Below are 19,937 nucleotides of genomic sequence, written 5' to 3'. Positions count from 1 at the left end.
ATACTTGGTTGGAGGTAAAGTGGCTTTTGATGAACTCTATATTCACTGGCAATAATTTGAGCAGCTCAGAAATAAGTTAAGGCACTGCTTGATACCATCATTTTTATCACATTTGAAGCCTTTTAACAAGAGTATAAATGTCACTAACGGTGTCAGTCCACTGAATTCTGAGAATAAATAAACTGCCCATCCGATGTGTGTACACTGTTGCTTGAGTGATTAAGAGACAGCATGCAGTCTGTAAATACTTCTCAACATCTTTCCCATATAGATCTCTCGATGGCCGTCTACAGGTATCTCATCGTAAAGGATTACCGCATGTTATTTACTGTCGTTTGTGGCGCTGGCCAGACCTCCACAGTCACCATGAACTTAAAGCAATTGAAAACTGTGAATATGCTTTTAATCTTAAAAAGGATGAAGTATGTGTAAACCCTTACCACTACCAGAGAGTGGAGACACCAGGTAGGAAGACTGCTTCTGACTTGCTATAGCAACATCTGTATGTACTTGTTCAGTATAATGTTTTAAATAAAAAAAAGAGAAAGATGATGCTTTCTCTTGCCAGAAGTACAAGACTCTCTCTTAAGAGACAGCTTTTGAGAATACCATCCCCTGGAAGTTCTTAGTAGTAAAGGTACTGAAAAATCTTTACGAATGTACTTCAATACTGCTAGCAGTTTCCAGCTGGCTAAGTATGGTACGGACTGAAAAGGAAAATAGAGATGACTTACCTTTGCTAATGTGGAATAGTCTTCTCTAGAGGCACCTTGGGAATCTGATTCTTCTGTTAACTAGCAGTACAATTGCAGTATTAGCAGTACTGAGAGTCAGAAAACTTCAAAACATATTAAGACATTGTTAGATGTTTTAGGTTTTTTTTTCCTCCTTTTAGCTCACAGAAGTATGTATTTTGAGGGTATTACTAATGCTCTGAATTTTGCTTTTCCAGTCTTGCCTCCCGTACTAGTGCCGCGGCACACTGAGATTTTAACGGAGCTTCCACCTCTCGATGACTATACCCATTCCATTCCTGAAAACACTAACTTTCCAGCTGGAATTGAACCACAGAGCAATTACATACCAGGTATTTTCTTAACTCCTACCGCAAACAGTATACTTAACATTGTGCCGCTGGAACAGGGATGGTAATTGCATCCTCCTAAGTGATCAAATTAATTGAAAGATGCACCATTAAACTAAATCTAGTTGATTTTATGTATTAATTCCAGTGGAAATACCTGAAGCTGTTGTTTGCAGAACATGAGCCTGTGTGAAACCACATTGCTGTGGTTTTGCAATAGCTTACTTGGTTTCAATAGCTTATTTAAGATTCAGAATGCTAATGAGTACAAAGTAGACTTTCACTTTATGCTTTAAGCCTGTTTTACCTATAGGGGTTGCCAAATGCTGTGTATAGGAGATTGAGTAGTAAACGGCTGCTCAATCTTGCCATGTGTAGTATATGGAGAAATCTTTAAGTTGCAAACCAGTGACTTAAAAAGTGTTTTGATCTGTAGTTCACAATCGATCAAGGTCTGCTTTGTGTATTTGTTACTATTGTGTGTGTACAGTTTTGTTGTCTTAGTATGAAAGAACAACCTAACAATATTGAACTCGTAAAGAATTCCTCCTCCCCCTCTTTGCCTCTTCCCCACCCCAAAACAAATACCAAGACTGATCTGTTACAGTGCACCCGAAAGCCTGTACCCTTATTGAAACACAAAATCAGTGACCTTTGTTTCCTGCCCCAACTTCCTGTTTCCTATCTCTTCAGGAAGTTGCCTGGAGTGTAAAACCAAGCAAAGCTGAAGTTTGCTCATAAATGTTTAGCAGCTATGTTAGGAACAAGCTGTAAATCCAGATCTGGACTCTCTTGAAGAATAAGATGACTGCCTTAAAACTCAAATATGTGCAATGTACAAATTGTATCCTCATGTCTTAAACAAGATGTTGCTTGTGTTTTCTTTAAATGTATCCAAGAATTGAAATGGCACCAAAAAATTTTAAATTACTTTGATCTCATCTGTTTAATTTGCGCCACATTTGTTTCCTCCTATGGACCGCAGATCTTTAAAGAGCAATTTAAAGTGCTAGAAGTTGGTATTGCTTTCTTAATTTATGTATACTTTTTTGACTCAATCTGAGGGCTTTTGATAGCATTTGTAAACAACTTACTGGAAAGCCACCATTTGAAAATCTAGTGCTATGGAAATGAGCTAAAGCAACTCTAGGTAGTTTTTTGCAGGAAGTCTGTTCAAGGTGACTGTGGGTATTCACATGATATTCAAATGTATATGCTGCTAACCATGCCTTGCCTGCTTCTCTTTGTCACTGACACTCTCCTGTTGAAGTCATATCATGGTATCTTACTTTATTTGGCCTTGCTAACTTAATCTTGAATACTTAGCTAGGTTCTGGTAAGTCTTGTGTGTCTTGACAGCCTACTTGAGAGAACCGTTTCCTTTAGCGGTAGGCCAGAGTTAACAGCTGTGGTAGTTTTGCACCACGATACTGTGTCAGTACTTGGTCTACACAGAGGTTGTTTTCACTTAACGGCTGGGAAGATGGCATTCGTGAAGGTGCAGGATGGCCTTTGGGGCTGTATGTTCCCTTTCAAGTTGTGGATGCGCTGAGCTGCATTGTCCAAACTTCTGGCAGCATTCAAGCTCTGCTAAGAATTTTTAGTGCCGCTCTTGAGCTTTTATTTCCAGCTGTGGTGGTGTTCAACCTCTGACCCTAAACCAGTATTAATAGTGCTCGGTGGAGGAAATCTTCTCTGTTCAGACAGGGACTAGATGCGGAAAATAATCTGTGCCAAAGAGCCTAGATTAGCAACTGGAAATAGGAGGCGTGGGTTGGATTGGAAATGGTTATTGACCTTTTACCATGGCTGTGGGCTTAACTGCCATGAATGATTTGGAGATGGGTGGAGTCCGCTTCATCACAATGAATTCTGTAAAAACGTTCAAAACAAGTATGATTTTTTTTATCATCATACTTCTTGCTAGTAAAGATTTCCCTTAGTTGTCCTTTTAAATTCTCATTTGAATTTTGTCACATTGCTATTTAGCACACTAGTTCTACAGAAAGAACCAAATATACAGTCCTTTCGGTTCATTTTTATTTAATCAACTGACTTAATCTAGTTTCCTCTTGCTGACTTCCTTCTGATCGTACTGTATTGCTGTAAATCTCAGGCATGATATTTATATAATCTAATTTTAATTCTTAAGCAAAAGGCTTTATCTTTAAATTTCTGCTGTTTGGTAATAATGTAATTAAATGTGTTTAATCCCTCATATGTCTCGGAGACAATTCTAAGGTGATTGTAGAGATAGTTCGCTTCAAACACTTTCACTAAAGCTTTCACTAAAGAAATCCAGGTTTTGCCTTTAATATATAGGAAAAGACACTTGCCCAGTTCAAAGAAAATTATTTCCTGAAAGGCAGTTGGTTAACTCATTATCTGGATTACAAAGTACGTTTTGAATGGCAAAAAGGAACAACTATGCTCTCCTGGGTTTTGAAGATATTTCTGTGGAATTAGACACAGTTTCTAATATCAGAATGCTTCAAACTTGTTACTGAGTTTACTTTGGCCTCCGAAACTCCGAAAGCTAGTTAAAAGAATAGGTGATCATTTTGATAGAGCTTGGAAGTAATAATAATAATGATAATAGAGCTTATGCAGTGTAATTAGTTAGGTAATGTAGTTATTAATGAGTGAAATCAACTGTTGGGTATTGAAGAAAAATGGATTTGGGGACTGAACTGAAAAATAACCTTTAAATCTAGCAACTTCTGTAAAGCGTGGGAGGGCATCTGATCTGATGGTTATACTACATAAAGACAGCTCACTTTTTTTTTTTTTTTGGTAGAAGTCACCAGATGGTTTTTTTCATTTGTAATTCTACTAAATGTGAAAGCTGTTGATCACAATTGCAAAATTGTTACTCACTGTAGTGAAAGTATCTTGTCTTAAATGGAACAAACAAGGATTATCTGTTAATTATATAACATATTTGAGCAATTGACTGGCATACAAGAGATGATACATTTTACACAGACAATAAGGCAAGTAATGGGTTTGAAGTCCTACTGGAAGGAAAAAGGGACAGCAAAATGAAATTCTAATTCAGTGTTCAGGTATCACATGGAGCTCATGAAGACTTGAGGACAAAACCCTCAAATGCTAAATCTTAGAAATTTCCCCTGTCATTGAACCAATAGGTGGATTTTATGTTTGGGTTTTTTTGACAGAAACACCACCTCCAGGATACATCAGTGAAGATGGAGAAACGAGTGACCAGCAGTTGAACCAAAGCATGGATACAGGTAAAATTTACTTTTTCACTACTCTGAAGACTTAGGATTACTAGTTGTGATCCCTCTGCATAGCAGCATGAATTCAGCCTGAATGATCATGGTAGTAGCCCTTTGTACAACCTGGTGTTTTCTGTTTAAAATATCACTTTCAGTCAATTGCGAACAAAATAGGTTTTTGCTAGGGGAATGCTTTCAAAACATTCTGTGCCATATTAAGTACATTTCAATTGTTTCGTAACAAAAGCATACAGGTCTAATTAAGTCTTCATCAGAAAGCCTTAAAATAGATTTTTAATAGCTGACTGTTTTCAACCTACCTCTCACTTTACCTTCTGGAAACAGGTTCATTGAAGCAAAATGTCTGTTGGCCTAAACAAGTTACAGAAATGCTGCATTTTGAGAACCTGTCTGTGAACTGTGACAACCTTATCCCTTCTGCTGTGTTTCAAATTAATTCTTGTATCGAAGGCTCTATTGAAAGAGTAGTAGAAACATAAAGCATTTGTGCCTTAGTATGAAAGGGTTTTTAGATAATCTGGTTGGCCTTGGACTTGGACAAAGCACAGTTAATGTGCTGGATAAGAACCTCCTGCTGTGTGCTGGCAGAGTTGAGTGTGTGTTTGGTTAGCTAATGTTAGCAACCTTTTTCAGTTAATTGGAATCAACTGTACTAGTTTCTGTAAGAACTGCAATATTTTCCCACTATGTGACAATAGGTACCTTAATTAAAGTTTGACATCAGCAGTCCTTGTAGGAATGTTTCTGTGCAAAACCTCTCTGTATTTTGCCTACTAGTGCACAAATTGTGTTGGAGACTGCATGTTTTTCTGAGTTTTTTACTTCCTCCTTCCAGGAAAGAATAATTTCCTCAAATGAGGAAATCCAGCTTGTTCTTTTCTAGAGATAAACCCTCTCCTTTGAGAAGAGAGAGGTAATATCTTGATTGTCTTGTCCACTTTTTCTTAGCTTTTTTTCCACTGAACTTGGAAGAAGTCACTACCTTCTCACTGGAGAAGTGCACAAATAGTTACGTTCACAGAGTGTGCATGAAGTGAGAGCTCTGTCAAATACAACAACTAAGATGTTAATTGAGTCTTTACAAGAAGGGGTAGGTTCCCAGGAGTCTGGAAAATTAAATGTAATCTTAATTCAGAATAAGCATGTGACATGCTGGAAAACTGGTTGTAGGATTTCTGAGGTTTCTTATTCTAAAGAATTTTAATGTAAAAGTATATCTAGATAGTGGTCATACCTACCCATCTGAAATAACAAGAATCATTTGCTCTGAAACAATCTGTATTGCCTCAACAGGATCTCCAGCAGAGCTGTCTCCTAGTACTCTCTCCCCAGTTAATCATAGCTTGGGTAAGCTGGAAATACTTTTAATTGTTTCTGTGTGTGTGATGACTCTTCTTTATATATATAATTACGTTAAAAATGAAAATGTACTTTTAAAAAGATCTGTATTGGGAGGAGACTATTAGGTTGGCTTCCTGATGATAAACATAATAGGGCTGGGTTAATAACTTGTTAATAACTACTCTATTTCTGTAACTGTTGAGCTTCTAGCAAAGAGAAGGAATAACATGGTTGTGTGTGCAGGGAATAGCATTTATAAAATAAATAGTTTAAAGGACATTAGCCTATCCATAGTGCTGCCCAGACTTGCTGTCTCCTGTGTATGTGTTCTGCTGCTCTTCTCATGTACTGTTCCACCTGTGACCACAACATAATTGTTGCTCCTGCATTAGTTGCCCACCTGCTTTGATCAGGTGCCACTGCTGTGTGTCTGTATAAATGCCTCAGGAAGATCAGGTTCCCTTGGGTTTGTTTAAGGAATGGTGACACGATGTGACAGGAAAATGCTGTTCAGAACGCTGAGTAAGTAATTAGGGTAGGTAAAAAGGGGAAGCAGCGCAGGAAAAGCTGAAGATGCACAGGGAAGATAACTGAGCTCTAGTAAGCGAGAGTAAAAGGAGCTAAGAGCTGCCTTTAGATAAAGAGACAGTATAAGATCTAGTGTAATACAAGGGAACAACATTTTCATATTAATATTTTTTCCTTTGTGTATTCAGTCTTTGATAGCTTAATCTTTTCTTTAATGTTGCCAAAATGTTTGCAAGTTATAGAAAGGTAACAGAAATGTCTCAACATCTGGTACTCACAGTAACATTAGCTTAACCATTTTGCTGAGCAAAACGCAAGTACTGAGCTACATGAGCAATGGTCAGATTAGATCACCCCTTCTCCCCCTCCTCCTTCCCTTGTGTGGAATATTGAATTCCATTCTGTTTACCGGGGTAGGTAAAAATGACAGCAAGCACAATAATTTGAGTAGTTTGAGAAGACCACCGCTGTCGTTGCTGGAAGAGATGAATAGCAGGGCAGATAGATTTCTTTTCAGCCTTAAATTCTGTGTTAAGCTTATCTTTAAAAAAATTTATTTTTTTTTTTAGATTTGCAACCAGTTACTTACTCGGAGCCTGCGTTTTGGTGTTCAATAGCATATTATGAATTGAATCAAAGAGTGGGAGAAACCTTTCATGCATCACAGCCTTCCCTGACTGTAGATGGCTTTACAGATCCATCAAATTCAGAACGATTTTGTCTAGGTCTGCTTTCCAATGTAAACAGAAATGCTACAGTGGAAATGACAAGGCGACACATAGGTAAATATCTCTGATCTTTTAACTATTTAATTTCATTTTAGCCATGAAATTATCTGGAATGATCTGGGTAGGATGGGCAGATCTGTGTGTTGGGATCCTTTCACCCTTGCGCAGCAGCCATTGAACTTCTCTTTTCAGGCTTGTCAAGGAGAGCTTGGTCTCTCTTGCTAAGGACAAAAGTGGAAAGACACAGAGGTCACCACTTCTGAAATCAGGGAGAAATGTAGCAGCCTGTTGCAGTTGGGAAGAGATGTAGTGATGGCTGGAGCTGAAAGGAGCTGCCTTTCCTCAGTCAGTAGTCACTAAGTTGGTGGCAGCAGCAGTCAGGCTGAGAATGACACAGGAGGAAGCCACTCAGCTTGATTTCTGTTGCTCACGATGCTGTTCTCTGCCTTCTGGAAAAAGACGATGCACCAAAGCATCCCAAGGGGTGGGGTTTTGGCTGTCAGGCTCCTCATTGGACCACTCTGCCCTGGGTAGCATTTATATTCAGAGTTGTTTATAATTGAAATTTAAGCTTTAATTACAAAATATTAACATGTTGCTTAGTTGATTCTGATTTATAAAATGCAGAATGAACATTGGTAGTACTTCTTGAATTCTTTTCTGAAATGAGAAAAGCTCCCCTTGATATAACACGCTGTTTTGACATGATTAAGATTTTCTTTGTAATGGTTAGTAAAGAATGTTGTTTTCCCACATTGCAGCATCTTGGCTTTAAGTTCTTCAATAAACTACTTTTTTTTTTTTCCTGGATTCTTTTATTTAGCAACATTCATGAGATTTTTTTTCTTATTTTTTAGTAAAAGTTCAACCTCTTTCGTAGAACTTTCTGACTTCCTCTGTGCCAAGTGCTTGTCTAATAAAATTTTAGATATGCAGAAACCCAGGCTATGCCTATGCTGACTGATCAAAATGGTCAATGATGAGGAAAAGCAAAAATGTAAGGAGCTCTCACTTTTTTATTATAGAGCAGCTTGCATTTTGTTTGAAAAATATTTTTAAAGAAAAAGGGGAAGAGAAACTATGGCCTTCAAAGGATCTGTTAATTATAAATAGTTTTCTTTGGGAGATCAGTTGTACGTTACTTATCTTAGTTCTGATAGAAATAACCCATACAGATTTTTTTTCCACTCGGAGAGAGAAAGCACAAGATCACAATTTGAAAGTGAACAATAGGATTTCTTACAGTTTGGTTTTTCTGTAATAGGGTTAAATGAAGTCCTGTTGTTTTTGTCAAAGTATTACAGAGAAGGGGTATGCAGTGGGTTGTGAAATAGTGTGGATGCATGTAAATGGAGAGTGTTGAAGTGGTATACTTGTGTTTTCCTTTTTTTCATAGTGGCCTGTACCTCTTCACATACAACACTTTAATATTGGCACAAGTTTTAATTCTGTTGAATCTAATCTTCTTATTTCAATTTTGGTATTTCTTTAAGTGAAAAAGTTATTTAGTAATGAACACTGCTTCCTAACTTGGATTACATGGCTAGAAAATTCTGTCTCGCTCTTGACCAAAAATTATTCAGTTCCTCCTTCAAATACTGTGTGTCGTGGGAGAAAAATGCAAGTTAATTGTGTTCTCCTGCTACAGCTGTCAGCCCAGCAGTGTGGTCCTGTAGATAATTGATTTCTGTTTCTCTTGTAAAGAAAAACCTCAGCCTTCTCTGAAACAAAATACTCCCTTGTTTGTTAATCTGCTTGGGTCATAACATAACGAGAGTTCCTTTGAATTTTGCTACAGGAAGGGGTGTACGTCTCTATTACATTGGTGGAGAAGTTTTTGCTGAGTGCCTAAGCGATAGCGCGATTTTTGTTCAGAGCCCCAACTGTAATCAAAGATATGGCTGGCATCCTGCAACTGTGTGCAAAATTCCACCAGGTTAGTAGCCTACCAAAGGTCTCACATAAAAATATCCAGTGAATGTATTCACTGGATGACCTTTGCTTTCCTTTTGACAGTTCCTTCGTAGTTTTGGGCTTCTGTGTAGCAAACACAAGTATTCATCGATTGTACCCTTTAGACTTTTTTTTTTCCTTTATAGGATGCAATCTAAAAATCTTTAATAACCAAGAATTTGCTGCTCTTCTGGCTCAATCTGTGAATCAGGGGTTTGAAGCAGTTTACCAGCTTACTAGAATGTGTACCATAAGAATGAGTTTTGTTAAAGGATGGGGAGCTGAATACAGGTAAGAAAAAAAACCCCTTTGCTTTTAAATTTAGACTTAATAATTTTTCTTCTTTCACTAATACACTATTTCTGTCTGGCTTGAAAGCCATACATACAGGCTTCTTACTGCTATTGTAGATGTGCTGTCTGCAAGTTGAAGCCATATTTTCCTCTTTCTCCCCCTCAGCTGTGGAGCTCCTAAGTCATAAAGAGGAGTAAACTGATTTTGGTATTGCACTGAAGTCAGCTGTTGAGCAAGGAATGTTGTCAAAGTTCCATTTCCTCGCTCAGTCCTGCTTGCTTGCTTATTGTGGTGAAATCACTGACAACATCTAGGAAGTTTCACAGATTGTGCTCTGAGATTGTTTGCTGGTTTAGACACACAGTCATTTTGGTCTCTATTCTGTTCTATATGGAGTAGAATGAGTTTGTTAGGTTGTGGTGCGAGATGCAGTTGGTAGTACCCGATGGAAAGAATTGGAATCACTTGGAGTGTGTTCTGCAGAATAAAACAGCTGGAGAGCACACATTTAAGGGATGGCAAGTATTTTGGAACTTGTAGTGGGAAAAACTTTGCAGGAGTAAGATGACTGAGTGTTTATGTAGTAAAACTGCTAAAAACAGTTTTTTGAGTGGAAAAAGAGTCTTTTATCTGCTTTTTGAATAGATTCCAATTGTATTCTCTATTAGCATAAACTAAGAGCTATAGTTGAGGATAGTACCTGTTTTCAGTGTAGTATGGGAATTTAGGAAGAAAAGGAATTGACTTTTAACTGAGCAGTATTAAAGATTTCATTGTTTTGGAAAGCGAGGGATGTGGTTTTAAACAAATCCCTTAAACCTCTCTAGAAATTGTCCACTGAAAGAATGAAGTCTGACATATCAATATCCTATTGCAATACATAATGGCTTTTTAAAATCCATATAACTTCTGAAGTTGAATAATGGCATGTATGTTCCACTGTGAATCCTGGGGTTTTGATTCTTTTATCTGCTCTTGAAATATATACATGTAAATAGCAGTGTCAGTACGTGGGGGAGGCTTCTCAGCTAAATGAAGCCAATTTTGTAAAAGCCTAATTAGATGAAATGAGAAATTTGAGTAATGGAATAAATTGGTACCTCTTTGTTAGCAAGAGGTACACAAGAAAGAATCTGGCTCAAGTTTAAAGAACTGCTGGATTTGGCTCAAAAGGAGTATGTATACACTCTACGCATAATTAAATACAACATTCAAATCAGAACAGAAGAAAGGCTTAATCAGTCAGATTATATGGAGACAACTTGAAGTGAATGGAGTGTAAGTGCTGGGTTAAAACAGTGGGGAGGCTTTCGGTAAAGTTACTTCTAAGGAAGGAGAATGTTGGTTGTTAGTAGTCTATAAACCCTTCAGAGATCATAGGAGTGAAAAAGCTGCAGTGAAAACGCTGCCAGAACAGCACAGAAACTGATTACTGACATAATGCTGAACTAGTTTCTTTGCATCTCTGTTTAAGATGATGCTAATAAATTATTGATGCACAAAACTTGTAAGTTATGCTGCAGTTGTGATTAAAGCAAGAAGAGGTTGCTCCTGCAAACACAACCTTGAATTTAAATGAATGTAGTCCAAATTGTCAAAATAGACCAGGAAGCACTGTAAAATCCACCATTCTTGTTAAAACTTCCGTGCTTCATTATTATGTCAAGAATGTTTCTCATAGAACAGGTTTTGGCAAAGCCAAAGCATTACTTACATTTTAGGCATATGGCATATGTGCATAAACATGCAGATATGGCAAGGTGGTAGATTTTATGAGCTTGGTAGACAAAATAGTTTATAGCTTTTTGCTTGCTGCACGTTGGCTTGAATTGAGGATGGTGGTAGAAGTTCAGATCAGCAGACAAGTGTTCACATTAACACAGGAACTATCCCTGTCTAGGGTCATCTTCTGAAGAAAGTTAAGTAGAGGTAATTACAACAGAGACTTAGTGATATGTGAGCTGGAAATCCATGGGTAGAAGAGGCTGAGTTTTAGCTTTGAGATGGCTGCTGAGTGACTGTCACTATTTTATCAACTTTTGCCAGTGTGGTGCAAAGCCAGGGTTGTTGAACAGAACCAGTTATAAAATTTTGAGGAAGTGTGTTGTAGAACATATTGTAGGGGAGTTGACAGCGGTGGAATAATGAACTTCCTTCTTTGGGAGAGGATTCGAGACTAAATGGAATTGTGTTTCCTGTGGTTTAGATTGTTCTTCTATTGGATCACTTTGTTGTGGCATAGGCATTTGGGGTTAAGATAACAATGTTTTTTAAAGTGCTGAGAGAGCAGAGACCCCAGTTGCTTTCTTCTCCTAGAAAATGTGAAACCACAGACAGCTTTTGAAATCCATCCTCTCACTGGCTTAATCTTTCTGCCTTTTCAGTTCCTCTGTTTATATAAACAGATTTCCTTAAAGCGAAGGGTTGCAGTGCTGACAGTAAAAATGAAGGGGCTGGGTTTGTGCCTGACTAATCTGCTGCCTTTGAATCTTAATGCCTCCTTGCTTTGACTTTGGGATAGCTAGAATTACTAGGAAAAACTGGCTTAGCAACAGTAGTCTTGCCGGTCTAGTTTGAGAAAACTCCCATGCCTGGAGTGGGTACAGTGAAATAACAGGATTTCTCAGGCAGAGTACGTCCAATACTGATTTCTGTACTTTGGAGATGAGGAGGAAGATTTTTGAAAAACAGGTCTCTGAAACAGGAATATATGGGAGAGTGAATGAAGCTCTTATGGTTGTCACTCCTTCAGCTTTACTGAGGCTTTCTACATGGTGTTTAATTAAGGGCTTCTATTGTGGAAAATTACAGGCAAGTTTATGTAGAAGAGAAGGGAAACACAATTTTTACTTAAATTGTGTGAGGGTGTTATGGTACAAAACACATGTAGAAGTATAAGATTACAGGAAATCGGAGACGAAGTTTGGTGTTCCTTTGAGATAGCATCAGTTAGCGCAGTATAACCACACACTGTGTTTTGACGTAGTGTTTCTGACAATATCTAGCAGTTTCCTTATACATTTACCCTGTCAATTACTCCAAAAAGCCAGACCTTATGATCACCATAGCATTGTGCTGTTTGACCATGCTGACAGTGCAGAGCCAAGTGTTTCTATTCCATATTTCTCAGTAGTTGCCTACAAAATTCAAATCCAGTTATGCATGCAGACCCTTTGAAGGTTAAGATAGAGCTGCACACAGCTATCTGTGATGTGAACACCACATTGGCTGGACAATCTTCAGTTTTGAATTTCTTTTTAGAAGTAAGGCTCTTCGTGTGGCACTCGAAGCAAATGCTGCAGTTCTTATCTTATTCTCCAGAGCAGAATATTCTCGATGTACTGTAGATAAGCATGTAATTGTTGATGTATCTTATAGATGTGGGGTGTTTGGGGGTTTTTTGTTGGTTTTTTTTTTCTTCAAAGGTTGTCTGAAAAAAGTTTAGTAATAGTTATGGTTGCAGATTTTTATCTTTCTGCGGATGGAAACATATTTGATCATATGATGGAGAACTTTATGGCAGCCAAAGCTGCTTTCTGACTTTCCTGTTATTCTTTATTTTCTAGGCGGCAAACAGTAACAAGCACTCCTTGCTGGATTGAACTTCATCTGAATGGACCTCTACAATGGTTGGACAAAGTATTGACTCAGATGGGCTCCCCTTCAGTACGCTGCTCCAGCATGTCGTAAACTCCTTCCTCCGTTACCAGTGGGCTAAATATCGAGTCCAATCAACAGACTTAATATAACAGCTCGTCTGTCGTAGTATTTGTGTGTGGTCCCCATGAACTGTTTACTATCCAAAAAGGTTTTTAAAAAAAAAAAAAAGAAAGAAAAAAAGAAAAACAGCACTTGAGGTCTCATCAATTAAAGCACCTTGTGGATTCTGTTTCCTATACTCGGATACTAGATGAAAATTTAGTGTATAGAAATGCCTTCTTCAGAAAGAAGAAGGGACAGTTCTAAAGACTCTTAATGGTGTTTTTATTGGGTATATAATTGAGTGTCCTAATGGTTTATCAATAACATGAATAGCTAAGTATATGTACAGGTAATGTATCATGATCTCAAATATCACGGTATTGTGCTGTTCTACATTTTAGTTCCCATAAATAGTTGTTTGTTTTTTTGATTGGGGCAAATCTCTCATGAAATTCCAAGACTCTACTCCTTTATTCTTTTATATTTTTTTATATAAGCAGGTTTTCGAGTTGTCCTAAACATAAAAAGCAGACTTTCCTTGTAGAAAAGCTTAACTTTTTGCTGCCTTCTTAAAGAAAAAGAAAATCCCTCCATTGGAAGGGAAAGAAATGTCTTGAGATTCATCTGTGAAATCTTAAGACACTTTATATGCTTAATGGGGCCTAAAATGAATTCATACTATAAATTCCAAGTATCCATCACACTAGGAGTCTACTTTTCCCTACCCATCTGAGTTGATGCATCTGTTACCAGCAGTATTGCTGGCACTGATGTAATTTGGGACTTTTTTGTACCTTGAATCGTTGAAATTGGTGTTTTTTCTCATGGAATGAGAATTTACTATAGCATTGGATACTGGATTAAGTACACAAGGTTATTGGCTTACCCCTTACATCTGTATTTTTTCATTAAACAGATGTCACTAAAAATCATGGGGTTTAGGTTTTGGAGCCAAATACCTTGAAAAATCCTTTCCCAGGGTAAACTAGACTCTTTCGTATAGGTTTTAAATAGATGCAGCTTCTTAACATATTTCAGTAACAGAGTTTAAATTTCTGATCTGAGTGGCTTTCTATAGCTTACTTACATACCAGATCATACGCATTCATTATGTCATAATGGGCCTTGTTATTAAAAGTAGTTGCTTCTGCAAAACCTCTAGGATAGTGGTTGCTGAGGTATGACCAGCGAAGGAGGACTTCTAGGTTCTTCGTGACAGTGCATGTTATTGTGAACCCTTGGACACTACAGCTGCACCATATTAAAAATATTCTGAAATATATTCTACAAATAAGTCTGGGTTGGGGAAGGGTTGGGAAACTGTATAGAAGGGTTATTCTGACTTGAAAAATATACATCTTACTAACAATCTTGTGATCTAGCTGTCTGTCATTCTTTTGTTATTGTGGCAGTAGCAGGATTGCCTTTGTCTGTTTTTCCCATTGTTTCATTCATTACACTAGTACTGTACTTTGTAAGTACAGCTAGTGATAATTTAGCTTTGAGAACAAAAATGTGGCCAGTGTTACAGCTTTTAATCAGTTGACTGAATTGATGATAGTGATGGATATTTTTATGCCATAATGACTAGGGCATAGAAGCAATACCAAAAATCAAGCCTTGAAAAAGTGGGCCAGACACCTTTTAAAAAAATTGGCAAAGCAGTTACCAGTTTGTGCTAGTTTTACCAGTAGACTAATGTATTGGTAGAACTTGTGAACCTAAGAAATAAGCTTCATGCGTGTTGCATTTGCCTAATATGTGAATACACTAATAAAAGTTTTAATTCTCATGATGGTTGGTTTTTTTATTAATTGCTGTATGTATTTTCTCTGGAAGGTTAGAAATCATTCTAACCCACCCAAATAAATGTCAGAAGTATCCCGCACATTGTGGCTAGAAAGGTATACTTTAGATGTTAAAATCATGTCTTATATAGCTGTCGTGGAGGTTCTGGATCTGTGTGTGTTTACTGATACAGACTTCTACTCCAGATCAAGTTTATTAAAGCAGTTGCTTTTTTCTGCCACGATCAAATTACATCCTACTAGCTCAGATGTTTACTTTCACCTGTGAAACAGTTAGATAAAAGCGACTTGTCTGAGTGAAAGACTCCATTGCATTTATGAGCAGGTTGCAGCTTGAATCAGTTGGGTGACCTAATTCTGTAGTCTCTTTTTACTGTGGATTTCTGTATGTGTTCTTTCAGTTACGCTGATATTACTTGCTTTGCCTTGAACGCTGTAATAACCTTGACTGTACTCTTTTTTGGTGCGGACTTCCAAGTCATGTACAAGGACACTGCAGGCGTTATCTGTGGACCTGTGGTGCTGTCTGCATGCAAGGCCATCTCAGTCTGTGTAGAAGTCACTTTTTTTGACTTCTGTTAGTACCACTAAAATATTCTGCCATTACTGTTTCAGCCACTGCTTAGTGGAACAAGGGAGCTTGTCTGCATTCAAAATGTTTGCTTGCCTGTATTTCATTTAAATGCCTTTGGCAGTTCTTGAGTAACTTTAACCTACTCCTGTTTCTTAATCCAGTGCCTTTCTGACTTACCCTACTGCTGTTCTGCTCTTCCTCAAAATCTGACCAGTGCCTGCTCAGCCATCTTAATGTGGAATGCCTGTGGTACGTAAGGAATGTGACTTCATCCCTCTTCTCTTCTGCCAGTCAAAGTATCGATGTCCAAAGTACAAATGAAAAGTGAATTATTTTCTTTGATGAGGCTGTTTTGTTAAATAAAATACTTGCCAAGCAGGGAGTACTCATAACTGGAGATACTTTAAGTGTGGGTAGCCAGCTGCTTACCTGTATTGTGAAGCCTGAAAAACTATGTATGTAACTGTTGCCTTAAGTTTGGACTGGGGTTCTGTCTGCCTGGGTTCTGATCTCTCTCTTGTCACTAGCCCTGTCTGAGCTTGATTTTCATAGTACTGCCAAAGCTAAGTAATGAAAAATGAGGTAGTTGATGTAAATACCTGACCTTAAAAATTATCTTTGAGATGCCTTTTAGCAGCTTGGATGCACTGAGCTGACATTTCAGAATCCTTCCCCCTCCAAAGAAAACCCCAGTTTCATTTAGATGTTGTTCCAGGGCTGAGGCTTTCAGAACAATGTCAAAAGCCTGGACTCTTGCACCTTTAAACTGTGAGAACTGATAGTAGAGCATCATCTCTGTGTATTTCCCCTCTTCCTTTTGTGCATGTTTCCTATCTAGGTGGTAAGCTCTCTGCAACAGGAATTCTCTGCTGTTACTTTAGTGTCTTGCATGGAGTCCTTTGGCTTGCAGTTGCTGTTACACAAATCTAGAACATGGTGAGAGCTGTGGTGTTTTCTTGTTCTTATTCAGGATGTTGTGCTTAATCAGAACTTAACTTTCTTGAGACTGATTGCAGGCAAGCAGCGTAAATAGTTTAACTTCAGACTCCCTGTATGAGCAGCAGGGAGAGGTAAAGTCTGAATTGCTCTCTGGTAGAGAGCCTAGGCTGTTGGCTGAGGTTGCCTGATTTAAATGCATAAAGTAAGTATTAATATCTGCCTTAAAAGGTTCTTGGGTGCTATCAAAGTAGTCAGCTTAGGTGTTTAGGAATAATAGCTTTAAGCTAATTTACACAGTGAAGACTAAAAATCACAACTACCGTACTTCACCAAGCTTTTTATTTTCATGTGTCCAACTTGACTTTTCATGTTGAAGTGTGAGGGTGTGAAGTTTGGGGGTTTGATAATCATCTGCAGCTCTAAATTGTTGGCACAGTGAACTGTGTTTTGTTTTAACCTTCAAACTTGTCATGCTTCATTGTGGTTACAGCTTTTTTTTAGCATTGCAAACTGAAATTTTACTGCAGCTGGGTTTTGAGTTAAAATATTGTGAAATACAGGATTTCACTATACTCCACCCACACAATGTTTTCCGTGAGTATGAAGCAGTGTTCTTTTTACTAAAACAAGTTTGACTATAACCTAATTTTGGGGACACTGAAGCTTTAATACTAGCTCTGAAGAGTCAGTGAGGTACTGTCTTTGTTAGAAGAATTACACATATAGCGAGTAGCATGCTAGCTGAAAGTGCTTCTGAAAAGACCTGCTCAAGGAGTTAAATTGCAACTGATCTGAAAGTTTATTACTATTAAGAAAATATTAATGAAATGTGTTGTTTTCTAACCACTTAAGCTTGGCTAGTAAATAGCCATCATAAACTGTGTTAAAGGAGGCAGTTTAAAAATAACCTTCCGTCACGTTGGTCCTCTTTTCCATCTCTCTCTTGGGTAAAAACATCTCTAAGGTTGCTGTTTTTTCTCTTGGGAAAGCACAGTTTGTGGAGTAAGTTTCTAGTACTAGACTGTCACAGCTACAAAAACTAGAATCAAGGCTTCAAAGCTGAGAACAGTCTTTGATGTTACATTAGCTGTTGTTTCATTAACTGTAATCAGGATTAAATCTAGTTAGTTGGCGGAAGAAAAATGAATGACAAATAACGGATATGTAAAGATGTCAGACCTCGATGCTCTTGATCCCTTTCCCCCATGTAGAAGATCTAGTCAGAATGGGTTCAGTAAAGCCCGGCTGCTTGTCCTGTTCCTTTTGGAATAGGATCCAAAATGGCAATGGGCATAGATGCTCCAGCCCTACTGTTTTTTGCTTTTAATTTGCAACTGGGGAAGTTGAAACAAAGCTTCTGTTGCTCTTGATTTTTCTGTTAACAGCATCTAGCTATTTGCTCATCTAAAGCTGTAGTAAGGTATCGTAGAAGGTTGACGTATGCCTCATGAATTAATTGAGCTGATGAGCAATGTGTACCTGAGGCTGCAAATTCCATTTGATTTTAAAACTTTGCTTTAAAGTCTTTCTTACTTGCCTTTTCATTGAAGTAAAATTCCAAGAACGGCTGTTGTGGTGCCAAGTGTAGAAGATTATTAAACTTAGGTTGCCAGCAGTTGCTGTATATCTTTGGATAAAGAGATGGGTGCTGTCCATCAGTTCTTATTTAATCTTTGAGAGGAGTTGTCTAGGTGGTTGGTCACCTTTGGTCAAGGAGTAACTACGCAGGGAGGCTGGAGCCTTAAGCATGCAGCCATTTTACAAGGAAGCTGGAGGAGAAGCAGTTCAAGCTGTAGAGCCATACTGGGGACCGGGGAATTGCAGACTCCCAAGGGTTATCTGCCATACACTCCGAACTCTTCAGAGATACAAAACAGTTGGATGGGGAATAGTATACAGGTAAGCTTAAGTTGTCTAGATGCCTGAATTACTTGGAAATAAAACTAATGCATAATGAATTCAGAAACACTTCAGAAGTCCTGTCTCTTCTGTTTGTGTTGCATGTCCTTGAAGACTTGATCTGTAGAATTCACAAAGCGAAGCTGAGAAAAAGATGTGCTTAAGCAGTTGAGATTTGGGTGGAGGTTATTCGGAATGGATTCCCCAGGGCTTTCACAGCGGGTTGTTGGTGTATTTTTTTTCCTGTGGAATCACTGATGGAGCCTGTGGTTAAGAAACAACAACAACAAAAAAACAAACAAAAAAACCCAACAAAAAAAACCAAAAAAGCCTTAGGCAGCAGAGGCAGGCTTCTCAGGAGAAAGGAGCAAGATTGGAGCCTATTGAAGCTTGGAGAAGAGCAAATTTATCTTGCCACAAAACAGTGGCAGGCAGTGCTGAGATTTGTAAACTGGAGGAAATCTGAGTAACACCATGCATAGGACTGTGTACTATCAGAGGGGATGTTAGTTCAGGTATGGGTCCTAGTAAAATTTCTTACAGATCTGAGCCAAGTTGTGTACAGATAAGAATTGTGCTGTGCGTCTGTGTCCTGCTTGCTCACATGCTCGGTTCCAAAGCTAGCAAAGGCAGATGAAGCTTGGGCTTGTCTCTGCTGTCAGTGGGTAAAAGCTGAACTGGGTCCGCTTGAGGGTTGACTGAATGTTCACTACCCAGACAGCTGTCTGAGAGTGGAAAAAGGACTTCAGAATTAGTTGCCGTGTATTTTTTGTAAGTGATCTGCTGAATAGCAAAGAGCATTGACTTTGGTAGAAGAGGATCTGGAAATAACTAGATTTGTAGTGGGCAATAAATGAAATTGTCTTTTGGACAAAGGCTGTCATGCATCTGAGGAGCTAAGCAGTCTCAGAAGTATGGAAGGACTGTTGAGCACTGAGGCAGGCTCTGTAGAGCATCCACCTCCAGACTGGACCTACCTAACAGGATCCTGGTTTGCAGAAGAGATGCTATACAGCACTGGAGGTGTACATTCATATGCCAACATAAACCTCTCCTCTTTTTGTAGTTAAGCCTTGGAAATGATAACATTAATTTAGGAACAATAATCCCCTTCTAGACAAGTACACTATCTTTTCTTTTACAGCTTCAGAACTCTGAGAGTCCAATGGGAGGAAAAACCACAGCTATTAGCAACGCTGATGTTAGTACTGATGTGAGGGAAAACATCTTCATCATATACTGAGACGTTGAGGTTTGTGCAGCGTATGAAATTAAAATGGGCAAAGAGCCAGGGCTGAGAAATACTGAGGTTTAGTAGAACAGGAAAAGTGGCGGAGCTGAAAAAAAATGAAAAGTGGCTGATGCTCAGCTTCAGCAGTGCTATGCAGTCAGAAAAGCACCCTTACCAATTATCTGAACACTCTTGACGCATATCTGCTAGTTAAAGATCTCAAAGCTAGTTTTCCTTTTGTTATAGCACTGAAAGAGCTATTGGAGCACAGGAGCAGGCTTAATGGAAATTGGGCTGAGGGGAGCACAAATCTGGTTTTGCATCTCTGTTGTTAAAGCTAAGACTCAATGTAGTCCCTGTGTAGAAGCAACTTGAGCTCAAGACTGAAGAACTGACACAACTTGTCCTGCAGCCTGGCACTGGGTGGAAGAGACTGTTACCTGACCGCAAGGACGAAGCAGTCTTACAAATAAATAAACAGTAAAATAAAATACAAACAAATAAATAGTAGTAAAAAGCCCAAAACCTCTGTGGGAAAGAGGTTTGCTGTAATATCTACATGAATTTTGATTCTGAAGACGATAATTTTCTTT

At 38.3% G+C, this 19,937-nt stretch overlaps 1 protein-coding gene across 3 annotated transcripts in view; it reads left to right on the top strand.

Annotated features, from left to right (window-relative positions):
* Positions 1-14,685, top strand: part of SMAD2 (SMAD family member 2) — a 52,814-nt gene extending 38,129 nt beyond the window's left edge. For all 3 annotated transcript variants that reach the window (XM_010582994.1, XM_010582995.1, XM_010582996.1), the window contains 8 exons: positions 272-465; positions 953-1,087; positions 4,264-4,338; positions 5,641-5,694; positions 6,786-6,998; positions 8,743-8,880; positions 9,044-9,188; positions 12,758-14,685. In XM_010582994.1, the coding sequence (XP_010581296.1) occupies positions 272-465; positions 953-1,087; positions 4,264-4,338; positions 5,641-5,694; positions 6,786-6,998; positions 8,743-8,880; positions 9,044-9,188; positions 12,758-12,881 (1,078 nt within the window). In that variant the 3' untranslated portion in view covers positions 12,882-14,685. The remainder of the gene's footprint in view (positions 1-271; positions 466-952; positions 1,088-4,263; positions 4,339-5,640; positions 5,695-6,785; positions 6,999-8,742; positions 8,881-9,043; positions 9,189-12,757) is intronic.
* The last annotated feature ends 5,252 nt before the right edge of the window (positions 14,686-19,937 follow it).

This window comes from Haliaeetus leucocephalus, unplaced genomic scaffold (genome assembly GCF_000737465.1).
Source record: "Haliaeetus leucocephalus isolate CR32 unplaced genomic scaffold, Haliaeetus_leucocephalus-4.0 Scaffold866, whole genome shotgun sequence".
NCBI lineage: Eukaryota > Metazoa > Chordata > Aves > Accipitriformes > Accipitridae > Haliaeetus > Haliaeetus leucocephalus.
Note: the sequence above shows the minus strand (reverse complement) of the source record. Positions and strands in the feature narration are given on the sequence as shown.